At 34.4% G+C, this 26,396-nt stretch overlaps 1 protein-coding gene across 2 annotated transcripts; it reads right to left on the bottom strand.

Moving 5' to 3' along the window:
• Window positions 1–261: 261 nt before the first annotated feature.
• Window positions 262–25,839, bottom strand: LOC125678315 (uncharacterized). 2 transcript variants are annotated; one of them, XM_048916692.2, is made up of 12 exons: window positions 25,541–25,839; window positions 23,195–23,383; window positions 22,964–23,092; window positions 20,357–20,420; window positions 18,921–19,066; window positions 18,725–18,799; window positions 16,650–16,796; window positions 15,160–15,235; window positions 13,858–13,952; window positions 10,144–10,337; window positions 7,979–8,139; window positions 262–7,066 (listed from the first exon to the last, which is right to left on the bottom strand). In XM_048916692.2, exons 1-12 carry the CDS (start codon window positions 25,629–25,631, stop codon window positions 7,024–7,026), a joined length of 1,410 nt encoding a protein of 469 aa, XP_048772649.1. In that variant the 5' UTR covers window positions 25,632–25,839; the 3' UTR covers window positions 262–7,023. The 2 variants fall into 2 exon arrangements, with proteins under 2 accessions (XP_048772649.1, XP_048772657.1); XM_048916700.2 differs by lacking the exon at window positions 16,650–16,796 and having other exon boundaries at window positions 25,541–25,838.
• Window positions 25,840–26,396: the final 557 nt, after the last annotated feature.

Raw genomic sequence — 26,396 nt, 5'->3', positions numbered from 1 at the left:
TCTTTTGTTCGGGGTCCCCCCACTGTTATTTACTTGGCTCCAAGCAAGTTCAATCTATCGAATACATGTGCATGCAACCCATTTTATCACGAATTTACTCTGAATTACTGTGTGTGCTTTAAACATTTCAACGCAAATCGTAATGTCTTTTAACTTATCCTGCATATCGTTAAATGTAAGAGGCCTAAACTCACCAAGTAAAAGAAAAACATTGTTTACATTTTTTAAAGAGAATTTTCAAGGCCACTTTGTTTATTTACAAGAAACACACTCAACTGCACAAGATGAATCAAAGTGGATAAACGAATGGAACTCGGATATCATATTTAATCATGGAGAATCAAATAGTAAAGGTGTAGCAATTTTATTTCCACATAATGTTGAGTATAAGATATTAAAACATACATGTGTCAATGCTGGTAGATTTCTACAAGTTTTTGTACAATTAGATAAAACAGAATTTATTTTATCAAATGTGTATGCACCAACTAAGGATAACCCATCAGAACAGAATGAATTTTTAAACAACGTCTTAAAGCACTTAGAAGAAGAGAGTTCTCAGAATCTGATTCTAGGTGGCGACTTCAATATTACATTGAACCCAAATTTGGATAAGAAAGGGGGGTGTATTGAAGGAAAATCTAAATATAGAGACAATCTTATATCTTCAATAAAAGATTTAAACCTTGTAGATATATGGCGAGAACAAAATCCAAATGGTATGCTATTTACGTTTAGTCGGAAAAATCCTATAATATTATCAAGATTAGATTTTTTCTTAATTCCTGCTTTTCTTGCACCACTTTGCAAAACAAGTATTAAACCATCCATAAAAACTGATCATAGTATAATTACTTTGAATATAAAGGGTAAAAGTTTCGAAGATAGAGGCCCCGGTTTTTGGAAATTTAATTCATCCCTATTAGAAGATGAAGAGTTTGTGTTGAAAACAAAACAAAACATTTTACAGCTAAAAGATAAATATTTTTTTATGAATGATAAACAACTAAAATGGGACACCATAAAATGTGAACTCAGAGGGTTTATAGTAAAATTTTCAAAACTTAAAGCTCGCAAACTAAGAAAAAATGAAGAAAACATAGCTAAGGAACTTGATGATCAAAAACGAAAAATGTCGGAAGATCCTACGGAAGAAAATGTAAATAAATATAATGAAATTAAAGAAAAGTTGGAATTGATAAATGAAAATAAAACAAGAGGTATCAAAAGCAAAGTGGTGTGAAGAAGGAGAAAAGTGTACTAAATATTTTCTCTCCTTAGAAAAAAGAAACTATAAAAATAAATACATATCTACAATAACGTCAAAATAAAGGGGTTTTGGAAGGAAGAGAGAAAATATTAAAAGAAGAATCATTTTTTGAAAAGTTATACACATCAGATTTAGATTATTGTGACTATAAGAATTATATTGATCAATTTACTTACAATATGAATATTCAAAAACTTGAAAAAGAGGATTCCTTGTCTTGTGAAGAACCTATTACAGTTCATGAATGTGAAGCTATACTAAACACTTTTAAATGCAATAAATCGCCTGGCACTGATGGTTTCCAAATGGAATTTTATAAGTATTTTTGGAAAGACATTTCAGAATTAATAATTGACAGCTTCAATGAAAGTATCCAAAAACACAAACTTTCCATAGATCAAAGAAAAAGCATCATAACTCTTGTACCTAAAAAAGATAAAGATAGGACTGTACTTAAAAACTGGAGACCAATATCACTTCTTAACTTTGACTACAAAATTTTATCAAAAGTACTTGCTAGAAGAATTAAAAAGTTCATGGAATCAGAATTGCTGAAACAGAATTTAAGATAAGTCAACTAGCAGATGACACTACCTGCTTTTTAAGTGATGAGAAATCTGGAATTGAATTACTAAACATCATTCAAAATTTTAAACATTGTTCTGGACTCAAAATTAATTTAGATAAATCAGAAGCAGTTTGGATTGGAAGTTGTAAAAATTTCAGACCAGGAATCTTACCTGTTAAGTGGTCAAAAGGTCAATTTTTTACATTAGGAATATGGTTTAGTTCAAAAGGTGAAGAAAAAATGTTAAGAAAGAATTTTAATACAAAACTAGAAGAATTGAAATTAACATTAAATTTATGGAAAATGAGGAATCTAACTTTTATTGGCAAAATCCTAATAACAAAAACACTGGCAATCCCTAAACTCATTTATCAAGCGCAAGTTCTACTTTTCTCATCAGAATTAATTAAAGAAGTAGAAAAAGAAATAAATGCCTTTATTTGGAAAAATGAAAAGCCAAAAGTAAAAAGTACAGTAAGCAGTCAAAAAATTAGTAAAGGGGGTTTGAAAGTACCTAAATTTGATATACAGGTCAAATCATTAAGATTAGGCTGGGTAAAAAGAATTTTCACTAATATAAAATCAAAATTAAGAAGCATAATTCAATTTTACTTGCAAGATATTGAATTAAATGACTTTATTATCTCTAGAGGATGCACGGATCATTTAGACATTGATACTTTTTTGCCAAAGTTTTACAGTGATATTTTTAGTACATGGAGAGAATTCAGACATATTGTAAATGTTGAACCAGTCGTTTTTAAAGAAAGTTTATGGTTTAATGACAATATCAAAATTGACAATAAAGATGTTTTTTGGAAGAAGTGGTATGAAAGGGGTATTTTATATATTGGAGATATTGTAGATAGAGATAAAGACTTCCTTAGCCATGAAAAATTAAGTGAAACACACAATTTAAACATATCTTTTTTTGAATACTATTGTTTAAGAAATGCAATACCCTACAGTTGGAGAAAGCATATTCGACAAAATGATAATTCTTTTATAAATAGAAATACGCTTATACTGAGTTTCAATGGTAATAGGAGTCCCATATCAAACATGACTTGTAAAGATTTTTACTGGATTTTGATGGAAAGTATAGCAGAATTACCAACATGTATACCAAAATGGGAAAATATTTTTGATTCAAAATTAACACAGCAAAAGTTAGAGAATATTTACAAGTTACCTTTCACAATATCAATGGAAACATCATTACAATCTTTTCAATATAAATTAATTCACAGATTTTTAGCACACAACAAATTACTGTATGCAATGAAAATTAAAACATCACCTTCTTGTATATTATGTGGAAATTTAGATACAATAGAGCACAGGTTTTACTTTTGTGAATATGTTGGTACTTATTGGAAGCATTTCCAAACTTGGTGGAATAGATTAAACATTACTTATATAAATGATATCTCTCATCAAGACATAATATTTGGATTTTATGAAGAAAAGTGTGAAAGTCTGAATTATTGTATACTGCTTTCTAAATATTATATACAGTTTGTGTTTAATTCAGATACAGGGCACAGTGGTCCTTCTTTATATATTTTTTTGCAATTTTTGAGAAGAAAACTGTTTGTTAAAAAATCAATTTATTGTGGCAGAAGAAATCTTGATTATTATAACCAAGTATGGAAAAAGATAGAAGACAAAATAATTTCAATGTAAGATGTATCTTCCTTAAATGAATTAGTTATGCATATTTCATATACTAGTCTCTCTTTATCTTCAAAGTAATTGTACAATATTGCTATTAATTTTCACACAGTGTTTAACATGTTTGTTGAAATATTGAAGTTGCATGTAACATCCTGTTTATATGATAATATATGTCCAAAAAGAGCCAATAAAAAAAAAAAGTTTGAAGTTTTTCCTTCGCAGCTGTTAATATTTTCGTGAGGAGCAAATATAGGGACTTGGTAGATCACTTACTGGATCCAGCAATGTATCTTTGTTTGTAAGGGTTTTTATGTAGTTTAGGAATCCAATATAGGTACGGTAACTCATATTCATTCGACCCATTGACTGGGATATTGAATGTGTCTATAACTGAAGCATGGATTTGAAGAATTTCATCTTTTGAAAGGGCAGATGGAGTATAAGTACGATTACGAAAAGTGGAATTAATGCCAAGTTCGTTTAAAATACAGTTGTAATAATGAACATTACAAACAAAGACAATGTTGTCACTAGCTCTGTCAGCTGGAACCAAAACATATTCCTCATGTAACCTATCTAATTCTTTTATCACTTCTGGTTTACTAAACACAGAAGAATAGATAATACGTACTTTTGTTTTTATATGTCTAATGCGGGATTTCAATATTCCTTTTATGCTTTTAACCCATTCTGACAATGTATCAAGTTCTTCTTTTTCATATTTAGCCCATCGTCTGGCATAATCTTTGACAGAATTCATAATAGAGATTAAGTTCTCTCGACAATTAAAAGACCGATGTTCTCTGTATATAGGACCTTTTAGAATAAGTGATTTGAGGTTCTCATTTACAATTATATTAACATCACCAGTAATGAGATGTCCAGCTGGACTATAGTTGAAAGAAGATGAAGAACAAGAACACGTTGGTGGATTACGTATAAGATGGTCTATATCCAACCACTGCAAAGTTTTTTTTATAATTAAAAAGTTTGGATGCAATAGTAGAAGTATAGCTGTAGGAAATACAGAGTGAAGACTTGAACTTGAAATAAGTTGGAATACACGACTGAACTCTTTTATGACGAAGAATGTTGCTTATGTTGACGGCATCTATTCCTTTGTTTGTAAATTTAAGCTTAAGGAACTGGCGGCATGATTTGGAAGGAATATCATCCATGACCCGTGCTGGTTTAAAGAGCCTGTGATAAGCAACATCCATAATCATAGAGTTCCGTCTATATTCAGGTGTTGAAAAATCCAAGTATGGACTAGCCATAGCTTCTTCAAATAACGTGTGTAAAACTCTCAATGGAACAGAGTAAAGTTTTGTACGAATATGATGTGGACCTAATTGTCTGTTGAGGTAAGGCAAAAGTGAATCAAACGTGACATCATTTATAATTGGTCTTTTATATGAACGATGTCCATGACTGCGTTTCCGTCTTTGGGCATTGGGAAAGAGTCCCATCACATTCACGTTATTTCCTTGTGGACTAGTCAAATTTCCCACATCATATACATTAGCATTGCATCCATATGGAAATGCAGTACATAGGGTCCTGATCCAGTGATCTTCTCGTTGTCTACGAAAAGGGGTGCTTAATGTTGGATTGTTTGTGTGATGGTAATTTTTCCCCAAGATCCTTACCCTCATGGACAAGATGGAGTGGTCCGGCACCATAATTCATTTGAAATATGTGCCCCGATATTCTTCTATTAATTGAACCCTTATATTATGATTAACGATCCTGCAGTGTACCATGTGCAAATTCAACAAAGTCCTGTAAAATTTGTAGAATGACAATGGCGATGTAATATGATCAACTACTACTTATGGTGACTAATATTCCTACAAAATTTGAGCAAAATCCGTTTAACGGTTTCCGAGGAGTTGTGTCCACAACGTGAAGTTTCAGACATCACTAGGAACGAATATAATACATACACCCGGTAATGTGGTGTGTAATTTTTCTGAAACTTTATCAATATTCCGTATTGTTTACATGTACGTATATCAAAGTTTCATTCGTATCTAGTGATCATTCATCCAAACAAGTACCTTGTTAAACACCACTCTGATTCCACGCACAAGTACACTGGAGTTGAAATAAAAATGCGCTGGAGTTCCTTGTCGACAATATCTTCGTAATCTTAAGTGATCAAGTCTTTCAACAGTCTGTTGGAATTCCCATGGGTATGAATTGTGCTTCTTTTTTAAGTGACCTGTTTTTATATTCTTATGAAGTAGACTTTATTAAAAAACCTTCTACATGAGCAGAAAAAAGTATCTTGCTGTTGCTCGACATTTAAGTACATCGACGAAGTTTTATCTATTAACAATAACATTTCCATCCATATGTCGATGCGTTATATCCCTCTGAAGTCGAATTTAAAGACACCACAGAGTCCTCAACATCTACTTCATACTTAGATATTTTATTGGAAATAAATATTAACGGGAAACTTAATTTTGTGACAAACGGGATGATTTAAGCTTCTCCATCGTCAACTTCCCTATTTATTTAGCAGTGTTCTATCATCACCTGCATATACCGTGAGCCCTATGTCTTCAGCAGGTAAACAGAGTAATTCGTAGTCAAAATCAGTGGGCCAAGAACGGCGTAAAAGAAACAAATAAGACAGCATTTGACCCAATGATGTTAATGTAATGTATCAGTAGAACTATACATGCAATCCTTACGAGTTAGAAACACAAGTAAATTATGTACGTTTTCCATAACAAACTATCTTGCAATATTGTATTTACAAAGACGAAAAAGCAAATGTGAAAACAACCATTATACCTTTTTATTGATTGCTGAAAGTTAAAAATCTAGTAAACAAAACATTAAAACAACACCTTGATATGTTATTGTTATACATGTACCATCATCAAAGAAAATCAGGAAAACCCCAAAAGGGATGAAATGCGAATAAAACCGTTTTCAATTTAAATGGTGTTTCTATAACGAAACCATTCTACTTTACGTACAAGTTTGTGAAGATGAGTTGTAACACTTCAGCCGTTTTTGAAGACTGACCTGGTCAAGTTGTCTTCTTGACAGAATCAAAATGTTTGCAATAATTCATGACTGGAAGTATATTTATTTAAAAATAGGATTCATCAAAATAGATGTAATTCAATATCATAATTTCTGAGAATATGAAAAGAAATCAAATTGGTTTTCAAGAAATCCCAATAACACATTTTGAAGGGAAAAAATAAAAAAGATAAACTACATTGAAGATGGAAGATCTGAATAACAGGGATCTTCCATAGATAAAAAAACACCTTAGAATGATTAGAGTTAAATTAAGAACATCGCTAGATCTGTAACACAAAATAACATGCACAGACATGTTTTGAAAGGAATACAAACATGAATGTATATACATTGTATACTTGATAACTAAACAATAAAGTGCAAATGCTCATGTTTGAAGTGACGAAATACACAAACGATACTTTAAAATGTTAAGAAGCTATAAACGCATACTAGGGCCACTTTACAGGTAACTTGAAAAGACATGCACAATATCCAGTTTGTACCTGAAAGATAAAAAATAGAAAGGATTTTAGATTAATGCTGAGGTGCCCCTTTATGATATGGGTTATATAAAGGAGTGATTGACGGTACTTACATTACATGAGTTATTTCCCGTCGTAGTAGATTTTAATTCCTTTTAGAATGTGTATCAGTTCTCTATCTTTGACACAGTGTTTAATAATTTTTGATGTTTTCATTTGACATGTTTTTGAGATTTCAAAACATAAAATACTTGTAGAATTTACTTTTTAAAGAGATTTGACATGAGGTACTTCATATTCTGATGTTGACGCCTTGATATGTGTGCAAAATTCCCGACGGGACGTAAAACTTAAGAAAATGAAAGAGTGACAAAAAACCCACAACACGAAATGAACCAAGTTAGACAAACGGTAGAAAAAAATTTCAATTGTCAAATTTGTTATGAAACTAAAATTGAATAATTCCCTTAAACGGTTTTATCATATACTATATTTCACGTTACAACTGAAATTAGATTATTTCTTTTGGTTTTTTCTCTCTAATTACAAGAGGAGGGCCTTCGTGGCGTAGTGATTAGAGCATCGCGCTCAACATCACACGGCCTCGCACTCTGCTCGGCACGGGTTCGAATCCCGCTGGTGCCGGTAAGTGAGAAAGTTTCTCAGTTTACTTGCGGTAGGTCGGTGACCTCTTCCCAAGTACATTGTATCTGGGTTCTCTCTTCCACCAATAAAAATGGGCGTCACTATATAACTGAAAAATTATTGAGTATGGGGGGAAGCGTCAATCAAGCAATCAATCAATCAATTACAAGATCAATTTACATGGATAACAATACTTAGCGTTTTGTTAGGACAGTAATGCCATTTCGACATCAATCTAACTAGAATTACTTCCTTTGGTCCATAGCTACACAAGTGAATACTATATACCCTATTTGAAAACTTGGTGTCTCGAGTTCCAATATCTCCCCATCTAATAATATTATTCTCTTTGTCATTGACAGATCCTGATCTGCGTCGTCTAGATTTTCAGATAATTCCACACTGAGCTCTCGGGCATGTAAAACATCCATCACACTACTTAATTCGTCCTGAAAATATATGTAAAACCAACTAAACATTGACGTGTAGAAAGCATTGTTACTCTCTCATACTTTTCATGTTAACTTTCATGTACATCTATCTACACTCTTTGAAAATGTTTTAATGTATAATATTATAAGTGTTGTTTACTATACTCGCACAAAGAAAGTCTGGGTATAACCGAATCATATTGCGTGTCTCTCCATCCGGGGGAGATGTTTGAATAGCTATCGTTTAATTACACACTGAAGCTGAATTTATTTATTGATTTTATGTGGCAAGGGTCGCCGTTAGTTATTTTAAAGGTAAGGCCAGCAGAACATTGGTAGAAAGATGTACATGTAGTGTTGATACCGTTACTTTTTACCTAGATAAGTAAAACTTCAAACTCGGACTGATGAAAGGTAAAAATAACGAACACTGATGTGTGGAAATTACAATCCTTTTGATTTTGGGATGAAATGGTCAACAGTCATGTAAGCTGAACATGTAGGTAAGAAATAAGTTAGGAAGTTTTAAAAGCTCTTGTTTCATTTGGTGTTGATGAAATAATTAAACTCATACTGATAGCCAATATTTCAACACATTGTATTCAATAGTGATTTTTGGAGTTAAAAGGTCAAATAAATGCCCATCTCTCAAACGTTTTGTGCTTTTGTGGACTATTTTGAAATTCGCCTGTATTTTTAAAACATGCAAAAAAATTTCGTGGTATAAAAGTGCTTTCACGAGCTTTAGACTTTCGTTTTCAGTGAATCTCGATAAAATTATACGCTCATTCATATTTTCATTTTTGTTTGCAAGGCATTTTTTTTAAAAACTTGATCCCTCGTACCTAAGGATACCTTTTATGCTCCTATCAAAGAAGACGGACATATTACGGTGCACCTGCCGGTATGTTGGTCGGTCGGTACACGCATGTCGGTCGGTCGGTAGACCACATGTCCGCTCAATATCTTGAAAACCATTCATTTGATTGTAATGTTATTTCATATGTGGGCTGTTTATAAGTAGGAGAGGACCCCTATTCATTTTCAGTCAAAAGGTCAAAGGTCAATCCAATGTGGACATAGGAAGATACTGTTCGCTCAATATCTTGAGAACTCTTTCCTTGACATATATAAAACTAAGTACACTGGTACATTGTGAGGAGTAAATAACTCCTATTGATTTTGAGTTCACATGGTCAAAAGGTCAATGGCCAAACTGGACATAGAAATATACTGACTACTCAATATCTTGAGAACCCTTTGCTTGACAGATATCAAACTTGGTACATTGGTATATCTGCAGGAGTAGATCACCCCTATTGATTTATATGTCACATGATGAAAGGTCAAGGGTAAAATTGGACATAGGAAGATAATGTCCGCTCAATATCTTGAGAACTCTTTGTTTTAGAGAAATTAAACTTGGTACACTGGTTCATCCTTAGGAGTAGATGATCTCTATTGATTTATAGGTCACATGGTCAAGGGTCAAACTGGACATAGGAAAAAACTGTCCGTTCAATATCTTGAGAATGCTTTGCTTGACAGGCAGCAAACTTGGTACAATGGTGCATTTTAGGGATGATGACCTCTATAAAATTTGGGTTCACATGGTCAAAGGTCAAGGGTCAAACTGGACACTGTAATGTTGTCTTCTATATTCTAAGAATCATTTGCTTGATTGCCACCAAACTTGGCACATCCTGAGGAGTATATGACCCCTGGACATAGGAAGATATTGTCTGCTCAATATTTTGAAATTGAATTGGCACTAATGATGCATGTGTATAACCCTTTTTAATTTTGCACCGCAGAGGGATATATAGTTTTATAAACATTTTTTGTTCCAAATTTGAATTGAAATTAGCATTGTGATTCTTGATAAGATCGAAACTACAAATTGATAACAATATACAAACAGCAAGATGACGGACATACTTTGAGCTTCCAATGCAAGCACACGAAATGAAATGTCAATTGACAGTCCAAAACAGAAAATACCTTTCAGAAATGGAGTCTTACCATATACGTCGCTCCAAACAAATGTTTCCAATACTGTCGTACAGATCTGGGTGTAATCGTGTCGAATAAAACAAAACATGAAAACATCGATGGTTTGGGGACAAACATTCTAGAGGGGTCTACCAGGGCCTTCCCATCATAGATACCATGGCCGGTAAAGAATAGCATGTCCCAGAACTTCCGGTTAAAGACCACTGTAACACATTGAAGGTTTAAAAATATACTTTGAAAATAGTATGTTCCGTATAAAGCGTTAATAACTCGGTGGTAAATTAAATCATACATGTACATGCACATGTCCGTGCAATATTCACTGGTATTAAGGATGTTCTCTCCTGGTTTGAATTTTTTCAGAAGTATCAAACTTTTTTTGATAAACCATTTTAACTGATACATCTTTATCCGAAAGACATTTAAAACATAAGAAGAGTATGTTAGGGTGGACTTTAAAGAATTACAGCCCCTCAAAGTTGCCCCTTTGCTGAAACTTAATTTTTCATGAAAATCAACAATTTTCACAAGAAACACACTATAAAACAAATATTAAGGACAAAATAATCTTGGGTTTCTTTTATTTTATGAAAATTAAGCATAATTGATTATTTAAATAGCTTTTACATAAAATATATCACCAATTCTACAAAAAATCAAGTATTAATGAACATCATTGTATAAAATATCACACAAATTTGAAAACCTGCTTCATTAAAAAAAAATCAACCTAGGGAGAATAGCTGTATCAAACTTTTTCTGAAATTACTAATGTAGATTTAAATCATATTTTTGGTTAATTTAAATGAAAAAAAATTGTGGGGTAGTGTGCATTGGAACAAAGATTAGCACCATTTTGTGTCCCCACCCCCTTCTTACACTGACATACATTCTAAACAAAAACAGTATACGATTTGTTATAAAATGTTTATTTTCAATTCATATTTATAAATTCTATATATTTATTTCATTATATGATAAATAATCAGAAAACATAAATAATATATACAATACTAATTCATTTATAACTACAGAATGTGTAAAAAAAAATGTGCCCCCGCATCAGCATTTTCTAATTTCCATGCACTGTGACCTTGATCTTTGACATTCTGACCACGTGTACGCAACACATTCATAGGTAATGAATGTCTATTGATTGATAAACGTTTGGTAAATGTTCATCGTATTACACTGACTAACATAAAGAATGTACACTTACCACTAGATATGGTAACACCATAATCTACTTTCGTTTTCACATACATGTACCCAATGAGCAGAGACTTTACAAACTAATAATATTACCCACAATGCAAATTATATTGAATAAGAATTAAAAAATTATCGAATAAGAATGACATGATTGTCGAATATAAATAACATGATTATCGAATATAAATGACATGATTATCGAATATGAATGATAAGATTATCGAATATGAATCACATGTATTTGAATATGAATGATAAGATTATCGAATATGAATCACATGTTTTTGAATATGAATGATAAGATTATCGAATATGAATCACATGTTTTTGAATATGAATGATAAGATTATCGAATATGAATCACATGTTTTTGAATATGAATGAAAAGTTTAGAATATGAATAACAATTTATTGAATATGAGTGACATGCTTTTGAATATGAATAACACGTTTTCAATAAGAATAACATGTTTTTGAATATGAATGATAAAATTATCGAATATGAATAACAACTTTTCGAATATGAATGATATGCTTTAGAATATAAATTACAAGTTTTCGAATATGAATTACAAGATTAGTATGATAGTGCAACGTTTTACACGCCATAGATCTTTGGATTCTAACTTGTGTTATTGATGTAAATTTCTCAATACGTATCAATTATGAGTATTGCTTGACTATTTGCATTTCATGGCGATGCTTAATTGATTATTTGTGAAGAATTATACTTCCAATATAGAGTTTTCAATTTCAAGTTACTTATTGATACAAATTTCAAAATATGCATCAGCTATGAATATTGCTGGACTATTACATGCTATAAGTACAATTTGATAGCGATGCTTAATGGATGATTTGCCAATTAATAAAAAAAACATGCATGTCATATATGTAAAACTATCAAAAACCTCCTTTTAAATCTTGGTGAAATATTTTGGGGTCTGATAATTGAGGTAGGTTTCATTCCCCCAAGGCTTCGCTACCAAGAACATAGCTAATAACTTTCTTTTGTTAAAGAAAACCCCAACAAACTTTCTTTTGTTCAGTACTAAGGAGCCGGCAATAAGATCTAAGGGATTCCTCGCACTTTTGATCTGACAGGTACATTATGCTAACGATGGAACCTCACAAGTTTCATTCTCATCGAAAACTATTGTTTACATATAATTCCTTATATATATACACTGAAGTTTACTGCAGACAATATGTAACTTCCTTCTCCAAATTCTCTCTCTCTCTCTCTCTCTTTCTCTCTCTCTCTCTCTCTCTCTCTCTCTCTCTCTCTCTCTCTATATATATATATATATATATATATGGAGGCCTGGACACACCAGAGGTGGGATCAGGTGCCTAGGAGGACCCCTGTTAACCGGTCACACCTGCCGTGAGCCCTATATCTTGATCAGGTAAACGGATTTATCCGTAGTCAAAAGCAGTGTGCCAAGAACGGCCTAATAATTGATATGAAACACGTGAGACAGCATTTCTCGTTATGGATACAGATATTGCCCTGAAATTTAATAACAAGCTTCCTCTCGAAGGAATATCATACAAGTTTAGTTTGCATTTCGGCTGGACTTGTGCACCGTGACATACTATATGTACACGTGCAATTAAGACTAAACGTAGGTAAATATGTTTTCCAGATTTTTTTGTTATGGATATATGAAGGAATTACTTTGAAATGTAGTCACACTCTTCCTGTCATAGAAATACTGATTCAGGTTGCACTTCAGCTTAATTGGTGTACCGTAGCCTACTTTACAGCTAAAAATAGGTCAAATAATTTTCTGAACTTTTTCTCATTATGGATACAGATATTGCACTGATATTTTATCATTACTGTCCGACGGCCGTATGGTATACCATGTGCGGTACTCTTGTTAGAATATGTTTTATAGCGAGCGAAGATGGCGTCTTGACGAGCTCGCACCAATGATTACACATGTGAGTCACGTGATTTGCTTTTCATCAGCTGAAAAATGATGGGGATTACCCATGATAATGCTTCCGGAAAAAGTCGCCATCACTGCGGTATATAGACAATCCCGTATATACATAAAAAACTGTTTAGAAAGTAGGAAATAGTTCTTGAATTCCAAACATTCAATATTGAATTTTATTAAATATCTTCTTGTTCTAAAATAAGATCTAATAAAACATGCAAATGTCCTATCTTACATCATTTAATTTGAATATCATTGACTATCTTACACTTAGGCGTTTTATGAAATGTATACATGTACATATGTATGTTAAATGATGTACTATTAAGACAATACTATTGATAATAGTTAGATGAAAGAATAACACCAATTTATTACATACATGTATATAATCTTGTCTTTGCTTTTATAAAAAAAAATCAGGTGGAGTGACTTCAGCTCTGTTGATACGTGTTGAACGTCATCGAACCGATAGTTCTGATTAAACAACACTTAAAATCCAGGGCAATCAAAAGGTGGATATATTTTATAGATTTGTAGTTCAAATGTAACTGGTTATTACCTGTATCAGAGGTATAAGAAGTGTATCCAGTGAGCTTTCTATCAGCAACAAAGATCTCCGTCTCGTTGGTCTCAGGGTTACGTCGCTCGGTGACTCTGATATAGAAACACATATACATGTACATGTACTATTGTAATCTTTACATATATATTGTGGTTTAAAGATGTAAGCTTCCAATAATTGTACAACAACCTGTACAGATGAAGATAACAAACAGTGATCAATCTCATAACTTGACAACAGTACAGATAATGATTACGCAGACAAGTGGTACTATACAATGCAACTAACTTGCAATAGACATGTATTCTTTGTCTATAATGAAAGAAATGCCAGTTTCAAAAGAAACAGATTCAGTGACTGTAGATATATATTGTTGACAGATATCTCGAAGAGGTTTCTGGGAAGAAAAGCTGACCCCTCTCTATTGTCAAGAAGATATACATGTATAAGTATGCAAGGCAAAAGTCCTAAATACAGAAATCCTCAGTCTTTCAATTGGTGACATAACTTTATATCTATTATGAATTCTGTTGAAGATCATGCCAGACGATGAACTAAATATGAAAAAGATGAACTTGATACATAGTTAGAATGGATTAAAAATGTAAGAGGAATATTAGATTAAAGAGGCTAATATTATTACAACTGTATTTTAAACGAACTTGGCAATAATTCCACTTTTGGTAATTGTACTTATACACACACACACACACTCTCTCTCTCTCTCTCTCTCTCTCTCTCTCTCTCTCTCTCTCTCTCTCTCTCTCTCTCTATATATATATATATATATATATATAAGCACTAAAGTTCCAACAACACCCGATACCTCAAAGTGTTGGATCCACAACATGGATACAAGGTCAAATACAAAAAATTATATGGTTATTCGTGTCATTGGTCATTTTAGTGCTTTGTATATATATATATATATATATATATATATATATATATATATACTGATAAAGATCCCTCCCTGCTCAAAAACCATAAGCGCCTAGCAAAGGCCGAAATGTTGCAGTCCTTCACCCGCAGTGGTGACGAGTCCATATGAGTGAAATATTCTCGAGAGGGACGTTAAACAATATTCAATCAATCAATATATACATGTGTATATTTGCCACACAATATGGGATGTTAATTTACTGTCTCAAAAACTTTAGGAATGTGCTATCATGAATGTATTCTTAAGATTGATTAAACAAGTGCTGTATACTTGTGAATACCACATAATGTTCTTATCGTTGTATCGTATCATGAGTATCGTGGGAATTTTTCAACCCATAAAAATTATATACTTACGATGTTTGGAAGGTAAGTTTGGCATTGTAATGGTATCGTGCTAGAGTTTCAAACAGCAGCACCCACGAGGCAAGAACTTGAAACGATGAAAAAGAGTGAAAACATGAAGAGAAATCAGCTTGAATGAATATTAAACAAACATTCCTTTTGTCTGTGTTTACAGGGTGTTGTGGGATCAAATGTTGTCATAATTATTGAATAGAATGAGTTGCGGTGTGTATTAATCCCATACTACTGATCATTAAAACCATGATTCATACTTGTACAATCATGAATGATACTATTTCATTCTTTTTATAAACGTATATTCAATAACACAACACCTATTTTTTCTATATGTAAAAAATTGATGATTTTTCAGCAGTTATTCAAACGAAACGAAAACGTAGAAATCAGTTTTGTCATCGTGAAACAACTCTGTGATCGATGGAAAATGCACGTTCAACTGAATTTTAATATTTTTTAAACAATGACGCGGTTTAACAATGATTTCGGATCTGAAGCATTCTGGATGGTGCAAGCAGACATCAGTCAAGGGGAAGTAGGTAGACGATTAATACGACGCAATAACCAAAAAAGGCCCATAAATGATCACGAAAGACCCGGTCGACCAGTTGTGAGAACACAACACGAACAGGCGTTCATACAGCAACGTCACACGGACAAGTTTTAGGGCTGCCGCAACAACGGCGAGGCAAATAATTGGACGTCATGATAAGGCAATTCACCGTAGAACAGTTTTTCAAATATTTAAACGTAATGAGCTCCTTTATAGAATACCTTACAAAGGTTTACCACCTAAACACAAACATCGACGTTACAGAGAGCAGTTAGCGCAAAAACAGTTAAATAATCGCATAAATTGGACGCTGGTCTTGTTTACCCACGGACCAAGAATCATCTTCAGCAATACGGAAGGCAACATACCAAATAACTGACGTGTACATGAATGCTATCTAGACATTTGCATGTTTGAAGGAGGCAGATTTGACGGAGGTAGCATCGTGGTTTAGGATGGAATTAACAAAGTTCGCATCCCATTGGCCATTTGGCACGGAAACTTCACTGTTCAGCCTGTGTCGGCACCATTCATTAAGTAGAACAGACAAAGCAACAAATACGTTTTCCAGCAAGACAATGCGCGCGCACTCACTGAGAGATCTTCAATCAAATGACATCAATCTCCTTGATTGTCCCACCATGTCCCAGATCCTAATCTGATTAAACATGTTTGTGACGAGCTTGGTGTAGACGTGTGTGCAACTGCAAGACTTATCTGTAGAATCCACAATCACAGGGAAATGCTTTGCTAGAAGAGTGGCAAACTATTCCTCAAAGAACCATTCTATTCATGTATCAGTCAGTGGAACTTCGCTCACGCGCCTTCATAAACGCTAATGGTGAATGTTCTTAGTATTAATAAACCAAACCAGAAATCTTGCTAGCCCATCCCACCTACCCATCCTTAACAGAGCGTATTTGACACTTACTTGTGTATCGGGATCGTCCTAGCCAGCGGAAATTCTCACAACGAAATACAACATTGGGAAGGAATCCATAGCCAACTCCAGCACACCCGAAACCAACAAGTTTGCCATTGTTATATAAAACCATTATGGGAGAGGTCACGGTTCTGCCTGGTGAGAATTTGAAGAAAAATGACATTTTTCCTATACCAAACCAAACTTATATTTAATTACTTAGTGATTTTTATATGAACACAGATTTATGTTAGACTAGATGTCCAACTGAAATTTAGGCACTTAAGACGCAAAAGAATTGTTTGTAAGTTATGATTAATCCTGTGGGGATCCGGGTTGGAATAGGTCCCCAGTACCCCTTGCTTGTTGTAGAAGGTGAGTAAATTGGGCGGTTCTTCTGATGAGACTGCCAAAATCGAGGTCCCGTGTCACAGCAGGTGTGGCACGATAAAGAACCCTCCCCGCTCAAAGGCCAAAAGCGCTGAGCATAGGCCTAAATTTTGCAGCCCTTCACAGACAGTGGTGACATCTCAATATGATTGTTGTTTCAACAAAATTTTCGAGGCTTCCTGTTGGAGATTGTGTTTTGTTTTCTTTGTTACTACAATTGAATAGAGTATGGCTACCCGAAAATCAAATTGTTTATATCATTTGCAGTTTATGGAATTTTCAGATACACACTCGTCAAAATTGTCTTTCTTCGCGGCAAAATAAAATTTCCATATTTTCATAGTATACTCCATTATGTGTTGATTAATTAGTACATAAATGAACGAAGAAATATTGATGGCTTCCGTTTGCACCCTGTCTGCCTGTGCAGTCCTTGAAACGTTCTACTTGCCTATTTTTCCGTTTGCTCGCCGTGCACGCTGCGTTCACAGTTTTGCGTTCACCGTGCGTTCACCTTTCAGTCTTTTGTCTTTGCATTGTCAATCGGAACACCAAAATGAAAGGAACTTCATAACAAGGCAAAGATGTTAAAGGAAAATGTGTGTAAGAGTGGAAAGAAATTTTCTTATTTTGATTTTCGAAGTAGAAAATATCAGGATTATCAACTGTGGAAAATTCAAAGAAACCTGCAGACCACTCAGTAATTTGCTACTTGATTTGAAACGAGGTACCTATACCGTTCGTGTTGTTTGCTTTATGCATCTATCTTGATTCCTTTCGGGTGTGTTTGTTAATCCATGTACATGTATGACCCAAACGACCGAGCTCGTAAATTCTACATCCATGTATGTCTAACTGTAAATTGTGGATGTCTTTACCATGCTAGTTACTAGACTATAGTCTTCTTTTTCACAAATATTGGATATGCTACTGCATTGAAAAAATTCAATACCATGTAGCATTTGTCAAAGTGTAATGATATACCGAAATGACGCGCCAAAATTTATGATTTATCATGAGAGGTCAAGAATTCTAAATATCATAGAAGATGATGTCAAACATTTCCCCCTACTTTCCCATGTACATAGTGGATGTAATATTGTACACAATGAAAGGTGAAGATAAAGAACAGTGATTATAACTCCTATAAGCAATACAAAATAGAGTTGGGCAAACACGGACTCCTGGACCAGAGATGGGACCAGGTGTCTAGGAGGAGTAAGCATCACCTTTCGATCGGTTACGCACGCCGTGAACCCCATATTGATGGTGCAGAGGTTTCAACAGTCTCGATTGAAGTCAGCATTTTGCAAAATTATATGGTTGTTATAGCGATCTAGTTCGTCAATACAACCTATCATTGTCTGACGTGTTTCATACCGATTGTTAAGCCGTTCTTGGCACACTGATTTTGACTACGGATAACTCCGTTTACCTGTTCAGGATATAGGGCTCACGGCGGGTGTGACCGATCAACAGGGGATGCTTCCTCCTCCTAGGCACCTTATCCCACCTCTGGTATATCCAAGGGTCCATGTTTGCCCAACTATCTATTTTGTATTGCTGATAGGATTTATGAGATTGATCACTGTTCCTTATCTTCACGTTTTACCATTGAAATTTCAGAAAACATTAAAAATTTAAGATTACACATATCCTATTATAAACATTTGCTAGCGTTTCGATAAACTTACCTTTAACGACGTGAAGAGCGGTCGTCAGAACATCACGAGAGCCTGTGCAACTTCTTGACCAATGACATGCCGATCCTTTTTGTTATTGTAAGAATATTATAATACCTCTGTATTAAATGGTGTTTCGGTATGTGAATACTACATGCACAAACTTCAAATCCAGACAATAATCACCAGAACAATAAAGCACATTTACCAGTTGGTATCAAGCCAAATGGAATGTTCAAGGGATAGAATGCTGAATTTGGGACGTTAAAATCCACGCCTTGTTCCTCCTGTTTCTTTTTCATCAATACATTGAGTACTTCATGGTATGTTCCGTCACCTCCCAGTAGAACGATCCTAGAGTTAAGATATGATATGTTCTGACTGACCGATGGTAAACTTATCAAGATAATTTTAGTTGTGTTATAAATAAATGGATTACGAATAATGATCAATCTCATGAATAGCATAAAGAATATCAAATTGAATATGCATACGTAGATCCATGGAAATACCAGAGCTGGGATCAGATACCAAGGAGAAATGAATATCCCCTGTGGATCAGTCACATCCTCTGTGAGCCCTATATTTCCACAAAGCAGTACCACCTTCACACTCACGGATTTTTCTTACGAGTCCTTACGGATCTCCGACTCGTAGTCAATCGCAAGCATCCGTAAATCACTCGTTGGTATCCGTTAATAACTCGTCACAACTCGCACACAAGCATAAGGATCTGTGAAAGTAGGGGCAAATTTTTTGACATGTGAAATTTTTTTCACGATTGTCCACGGATTTCATTTTCCGTAAATAACCCGTATATAATTTGTAACAATCCGTAAGTATCGTAAACTGGTCGCAAGAACACGTAAACTGCTCGTAAGAATCCGTAAAGCACTCGTAAAAAGGTTGTTTTTTTTACGAATCTTTGCGGTTAGTTTACGATATGTTACTGATAGTTTACGAGTTGTTTACGGATTATTACGAATGCCGAAGTGATATTTACGATTTCATTCACGTGGGGTTACATCGCTTTACGGATTGTTCAGAGTCATTACGAGCACTTTACGTATAGACACAATTACTTTACGAGTCGTACTTAAACTTTACGAGTAAGGAAAGGTATAAAAGACGCAAAATATGTTTCTTTCAGTTGTTTTCAAGACATCAAAGAAGTTACACATCTTGCATACAATATACATACATGCTATTACAAATAATGTCAGTTGTGGAATGATGATATAAAGCCAATTGCGAACACTTTTGAGTCAAAAACGTAAACAATCGTAACTAACTCCTAACTATTCGTAACAGCACGTTATCAACACGTTAACAGGTCGTGATTACACGTAAAAGCTAAGCGAAGTCGTAAATTACCATAATATACTCGTAACAATCCCTAAAAAGCTTGTAAAATGTCGTAAATTGCTCGTATTTATCCGTGTTTACTCGGAACAAATCGTAAATATGTGCCGTAAATGCATCGCAAGAACTCGTAATAAACCCTAAATGGCCCGTAAATACTCTTAAAACGTTCTTTAAAGTGTCTAAATCGTAACAATCCGTGTACTTTTACGGATTTGTGGAATACGTAAGGATCCGTAAGAAAAATCCGTATGTGGGAAGGTACCATTAACGGAGACTTACCCATCAGTTTTGGTAAAGTCATAGTACTTAGTAACATCAATCAAATGTCCAGGATACTCAGAGACTAAAAATAAAAAGAATGGATAACATGATAGTCTATAGATTACGTCACTTACTTCGACCGGGAAGTTCTGGGTTTGAAACTGACTACAACACACCCGGATTATAGCTGACTACATGTCCGTCGCCAAGTGTTCGAAGATAAAAACAAATAAATGTAACTAATCTCATAAATCTTATAAAGAATACAGAATTAAGAGAAAAGCAAATATCCCCTTGGACATAACAGAGGTCGATATCCAGGGGTCCATGTTTGCCCAACTCTCTATTTTGTTTTGCGTATAGGAGTTATGAGATTGATCACTGTTCGCTATCTTTACCTTTAATCATTGATATCCACTTAAATTAAATGATATTTACATAATTTGTCAGAGAGCTGTATATTTTGATGTTTTGAGTGAAATCTTGTGAAAGTTATGCAAAAGTTGCATCGCTTAATTTTATGATTATCGAAAATCACTGTCGATACGTTTCAAGTACGTAAAATGTATACAGTATGCAGTTGCTTTTAGTATATTATGCCCTTAAATCAGTGAAGTGACACATCGGTAAATTTCATTCAACTCTCCCCTTTTTAGTATTATTCTATTTCGTCTTGTCCAATCGTTTGATTTTGTATTTGTTTTACTTTTCATGTAACCACGCTCTGTTATAATTGCAATGCAGAGGACTTATGAAAAGGCATTACACCTGCTGCCCAATTCTATCTATGTATGTATTATCTATGTATATACACCAATAAAATTCATAACTTCCAGTCGGTTGGTCGGACATTTTGGTATATTTTCAGGTGGTACAAACTGAGTTATTTTGGTATTTAGCGACTATAGTAAGATTCAAATTGGTGTACAAAGGAGAAATTCATTTAGTGAAACCCATAGAACATTCTTGAGAAATCAACTGAAGTGTGAAGACTCTATTTGAGGACTCGAAGTGAATTTAATGTTTTGGCACCATTTGTGATCTTCCAATACTTCTAAAAAATGTCGGTGATAAGGAAAGATGAACATGAGGACGATAAAAGCAAATTCTTCCTTACAACATGCAACAAAAGAAATCGAGCCAAAATAAAGTTGAAAATACACGGTTTGTACAACAGATTCTACGAAGGATGATGGCAAAGTTGTGCAATTTAAGCACTGTAACACAATTTACTGTATCAAGTGTTTAAACACGTCAGACAAAGACTACGATAGCTTCAGCAACCCATTCCTTCATTAGTTTTGTCCAAAACTAAGGTACTGAAAAGTATTCGTATTAACAAAGATGTAGAAGAAAGGTGCAGCTCATTTCTGAAAGCAATGGAGGACCATGTTGTTAAGCTAGAGAAAGATATGGATAAAACAGCTGTCTATCAGGTTGAACGCATGATAAATACAGTTGAAACATTCTTAGTGTCTAAAGGATAATCGTCTGCGTCGGTGGCCTAGTGGTTACGCCGTCAGACTCTCAACCGAAATGTCGTGGGTTCAAATCCTGGCCGCGGCAAGGCCGACGTTGTGTCCACGGGAAAGGCACTTTCTCACTCCACCCAAATGTAAAAGGGGTACCTGGCTATAGACAGTGAAAGATATTGTTAGAATGTTAGTGCTCTAGCGCTTGTAACGGCAGCTTGAACTGTATGCTTCCTAGAATGCTGAGAAAGTTCTAGATTGATATAAGGTCTGCAGGGGTAATAATGCATTGTAAAGCGCTTTGAGTAGCATACGGTGGAAAAAGCACTATATAAAACCAATCATTGTTATTATTATTATAACAAGTAGTTGACGAGTATAAAAGGCATTGACACGGGCAGGAGCCATCACTATTGGACCTAATATTAGGTAATGGGATCAACAATTAGTGAAAGTTGAATATCATGACCCACTAGGATCGAGTAATCAAAGAGCTATTAGTTTTGTCTACAGCTGTTACTTTGAGTATGAACATCAAGAATGTGAGCATAGGAACTTTTTATAAAGGAACTTATGAAGCATTTTAGAACTGAAATGAACATCGACTAGGATTAGGATTTTGAGATATGGAGGCTAGTAACATGCTACATTTAGATGTGATAATGAGAAGGCTTGATAAAGTTATAAAATCCATGTGTTTTGTAGCGTATTGACCATCTTATTGCTAACTCCATATTGATATTTGCATTTTATCAAATTTGTACGCTCTTGTCACATATACCTTCTGACAGCGAGTGAAACATCAATACCAGAACAGTAGTCGATACATGTACGCAATTGTTTACAACATGGACCCGATCTAAATTGACTATCATACAGTGAAGTTAAGAAAAACTGCAACTGTAGTTATAGTTTTGGGGAATATTTTTATCATTTCTCTATATTGAATTGATGAGGTGTGCGTAAATGTATTTAATACGCATTTTCCGCTGACTTAGAATGTAACGTTTGACGCTATTTCTCAAACTTCGACTTATCCAGAAAATTTGATTTTGCACTATTCTTAGATGGACCTGCACTTAAATCCAAGGTCCAAAGTCACCGTATGTATTAGCTTGGTGAAATTTCCATGCACTAAAATGATTACACTTACAAATTATATCCATAGACATTCCCGAAAGTCTGAACACCGGCTCGACTATATCCGTGAAATCTTTCCTGGCAGTACGATCGCCCCCATTAGGGTTAATCATTAGCAATACTCTCTTGGGACGCTTTGTTTCTGTAAATGTTTCAGAACTGATCTTAGGTTATATATTACATGAATAGACGTAAATGTTTTATCAGGACGACATCTTAAATGTTTCAGAATAAGCAACTGTACTCTGTACTATCTTCTCTGATATATCGTGTTGGAAACTTTTCCTTTGGTCCCCAGACACAATCCTGTGTTTCTTTAGTAATGCGTTGGAAGATCCATGTTCGATTAGCCACACCCGCGTCACTTCTGTTCTCCAAAACCACCCCGTGATTTCCTCTTCACATCCTATGACATCATCGAATCGGTAACTAACTGAAAATAAAAGGACAAGGTAGGATAACCACACCCGAGTCATGTCTGTCCTCCGAACCAATCCTGTCACTTCACATTATATATCATAATCGACCTAGTAACTGACTGTGAATGAAAGAAGAATCACCTATATCAGTTTCTTAATGTTATGCTCAAGTAAATGCATCTTATCTGTCTTCTGGCTTCATGTAATGTTTATGATATTGCATGTATTCGAAAGTATAATTGTATTTCACAATTTACACCAAAATAAATAAATAAATAAATAAATGGCTAAAACCCATTGTTTATCGAGGTACATATCTTTTATTTGTGTACGTGTATACACTTTACTTGAATCTACCGAGAAATTGTTTTAACAGTGTACTTTTCCTTTTTCAAAGAAAGAATGGAAAACAAGAACACAGAATTTAATTTTCCAATAAAAAAAATCTCAACAGTACACAGTATCTAGAAATTTGGTTATAAACACGTACATATAGGTTGAAAAAAGAATGCATCCTATTTCTAATCCTTTATGACGTCACAAATACTGTATATTGTTATAATTGTTATAAGCTATGATTTTGGCTTTTTGCAGTTTTAGTTCCATAAACAGTTTTAAAAAATAAAGGCATGAATATACAATGCTCTGACTCTAGCTAAATACACAATTCCGTGGGCGCGACATTCACCGTTGAGCGGGCATTGATCTTTGTTTCGGCAATTACACCTGTTACATGTATCTCCGGTCTGGCGCACTTGTTTGATTGAAGCGTTATGCGAGTCAATTACATTTTGCATGGATGGCATACAACTGTATGCTATTTTAATAGTGTTTCTGTTGATAATCGGGCGTAGAACATGGCCTATCGGGAAACACTCATCTATAATTTTGAGAAACATATTTTGGGTGAATGTCGCGCCCACGGAATTGTGTATTTAGCTAGAGTCAGAGCCGATAATGGACAAGAAGAGAGCTACGTAGGACTAGCAGACACCGAGTTCAAATTAAGATACGCCAACCACACTCATTCATTCCGTAATTCCACGAAAAAGAATACTACCGAGCTCAGCAAATTCATATGGACATTGAAAGACAAAAATATTGACTACAAAATCAAGTGGGAAATTTTAGGAAAAACATCATCATACTCAAACATTTCAAAAAAGTGCAACCTTTGTATTCTAGAGAAATTCTTTATAATATGTCATCCCGAAAAATCTTCATTGAATAAGCGTTCAGAACTTGTCAGCACTTGCCGTCATTCCCATAAATTTCTATTTACTCAATCCTGTGTGTAATCATGCTTAGCAACTATCCAGTATGTTTCTGTGTAACATATTCTCAGCCACGCGGATGTTTTTCGTTAGATGTCATTTTTCTCCCGACGAGTGAGGGGAAACCATCCCCTTACGAAACAGCCTGTAGAGAAATAAATGTTATGTGATTGAACTCCATCTGATCGTCAATTTATGTAGCTCCGTGAGGCCACGTCGAGCACTCTAGAAGATTATATCGGAGATTTATCCCACTATATATATATATATATATATATATATATATAATTCTTTCGAAGATTCTACCTCTATTCCAAAATGCTTTCGTTCTATGGCTCTTCAGTGGAATTTGAAAAACAACAATTTGTACTTAAATGTACGTTAAATAGCTGTATCCCATTTCCATTCTCAATGACCGTGTAGCGTGTGACAGCGTGGTGAGAATTCCATCGTCATCGAAAGCAAGTTTTTTTTACTGGCCTCTATGGTCAAACGGTCTAGCGTGCTGGTTGCATGCTGCTAGGAAATTTGGTTCCGCAGGTCGTGAGTTCAACCCCGGATAGGGGCGGAATTGGGTATCCAAATAAAGTGAAATTTTCTGTGCTTTATATTAAATATTTCTTCACTTAGGGCAGTTAAGTTCATTTAAGAGTTCATTGTTATATCCTCCGTCCAATATAACTCTAAACACTTTGAACAAATATTTCGACGAACAAAATGTTTAAAGTTTTTTCTATATTTTACTTCCAAAAAAGAGAGAAGCTACTCTACCGTAGTACAGACAGTGACAGTATGTCGTTGTCCACTTCATTTCGTGCTCTGCAGAAACCACAAAAACAGCAACAATCTGTATTCTACTAATGACGATGAATTAAAGTTAGGAAAACATGTACTTACTATGGACATCGCCATTTGATTCAAACCTCAAACTTTCTTCGTTGATGGTCACTTTGGTATCTACACCATCCACAACCAAATTATACAACATCTTTCAGCACCTACTGTGAATGAATGAATCGGGTTAACATCAACACATCGTTATATAATTTTCCTGTTCTTATCTGCATGCATGAAGTGCATTTCTCGTTATCAATAGCGAAGGAATGCAATCCTGAACTTATACGGTACCAATTCTGATGCACCAGATGCGCATTTCGAATAATAATGTCTCTTCAGTGATGCTCAACCGAAATGTTTCAAATCCGAAATAACAATGAAGTTTTAGAGCTATTATAGGGAAAAACAGTGTGCCAAAAAATTGGAGTCAAATTCGTCTAAGAATAAGAGCTATGCGTGAGGGAGATAATCCTTAATTATGGAATGGATTTCTAAATTTTATAACAGAAATTAAATATACCTCCGTATTTTCAAGCTAGAAACAAAGTACTTAGCTACTGGGCTGTAGAGACCCTCGGGGACTAACAGTCCACCAGAAGAGGCCTCGACCCAGGGGTCATAATATAAAACTTATACCGTACCAATTTTGATGCACCAGATGCGCATTTCGAATAATAATGTCTCTTCAGTGATACTCAACCGAAATGTTTGGAATCCGAAATAACAATGATGTTTTAGTGCTATTATAGGGAAAAACAGTGTGCCAAAAAATTGGAGTCAAATTCGTCTAAGGATAAGATCTATGCGTGAAGGAGATAATCCTTAATTTTGAAATGAATTTCTAAATTTTATAACAGCAATTAAATATACATCCGTATTTTCAAGCTAGTAACGAAGTACTTAGCGACTGGGTTGT

This window comes from Ostrea edulis, chromosome 1, assembly GCF_947568905.1.
Source record: "Ostrea edulis chromosome 1, xbOstEdul1.1, whole genome shotgun sequence".
In the NCBI taxonomy this organism is placed as follows: domain Eukaryota; kingdom Metazoa; phylum Mollusca; class Bivalvia; order Ostreida; family Ostreidae; genus Ostrea; species Ostrea edulis.
Note: the sequence above shows the minus strand (reverse complement) of the source record. Positions and strands in the feature narration are given on the sequence as shown.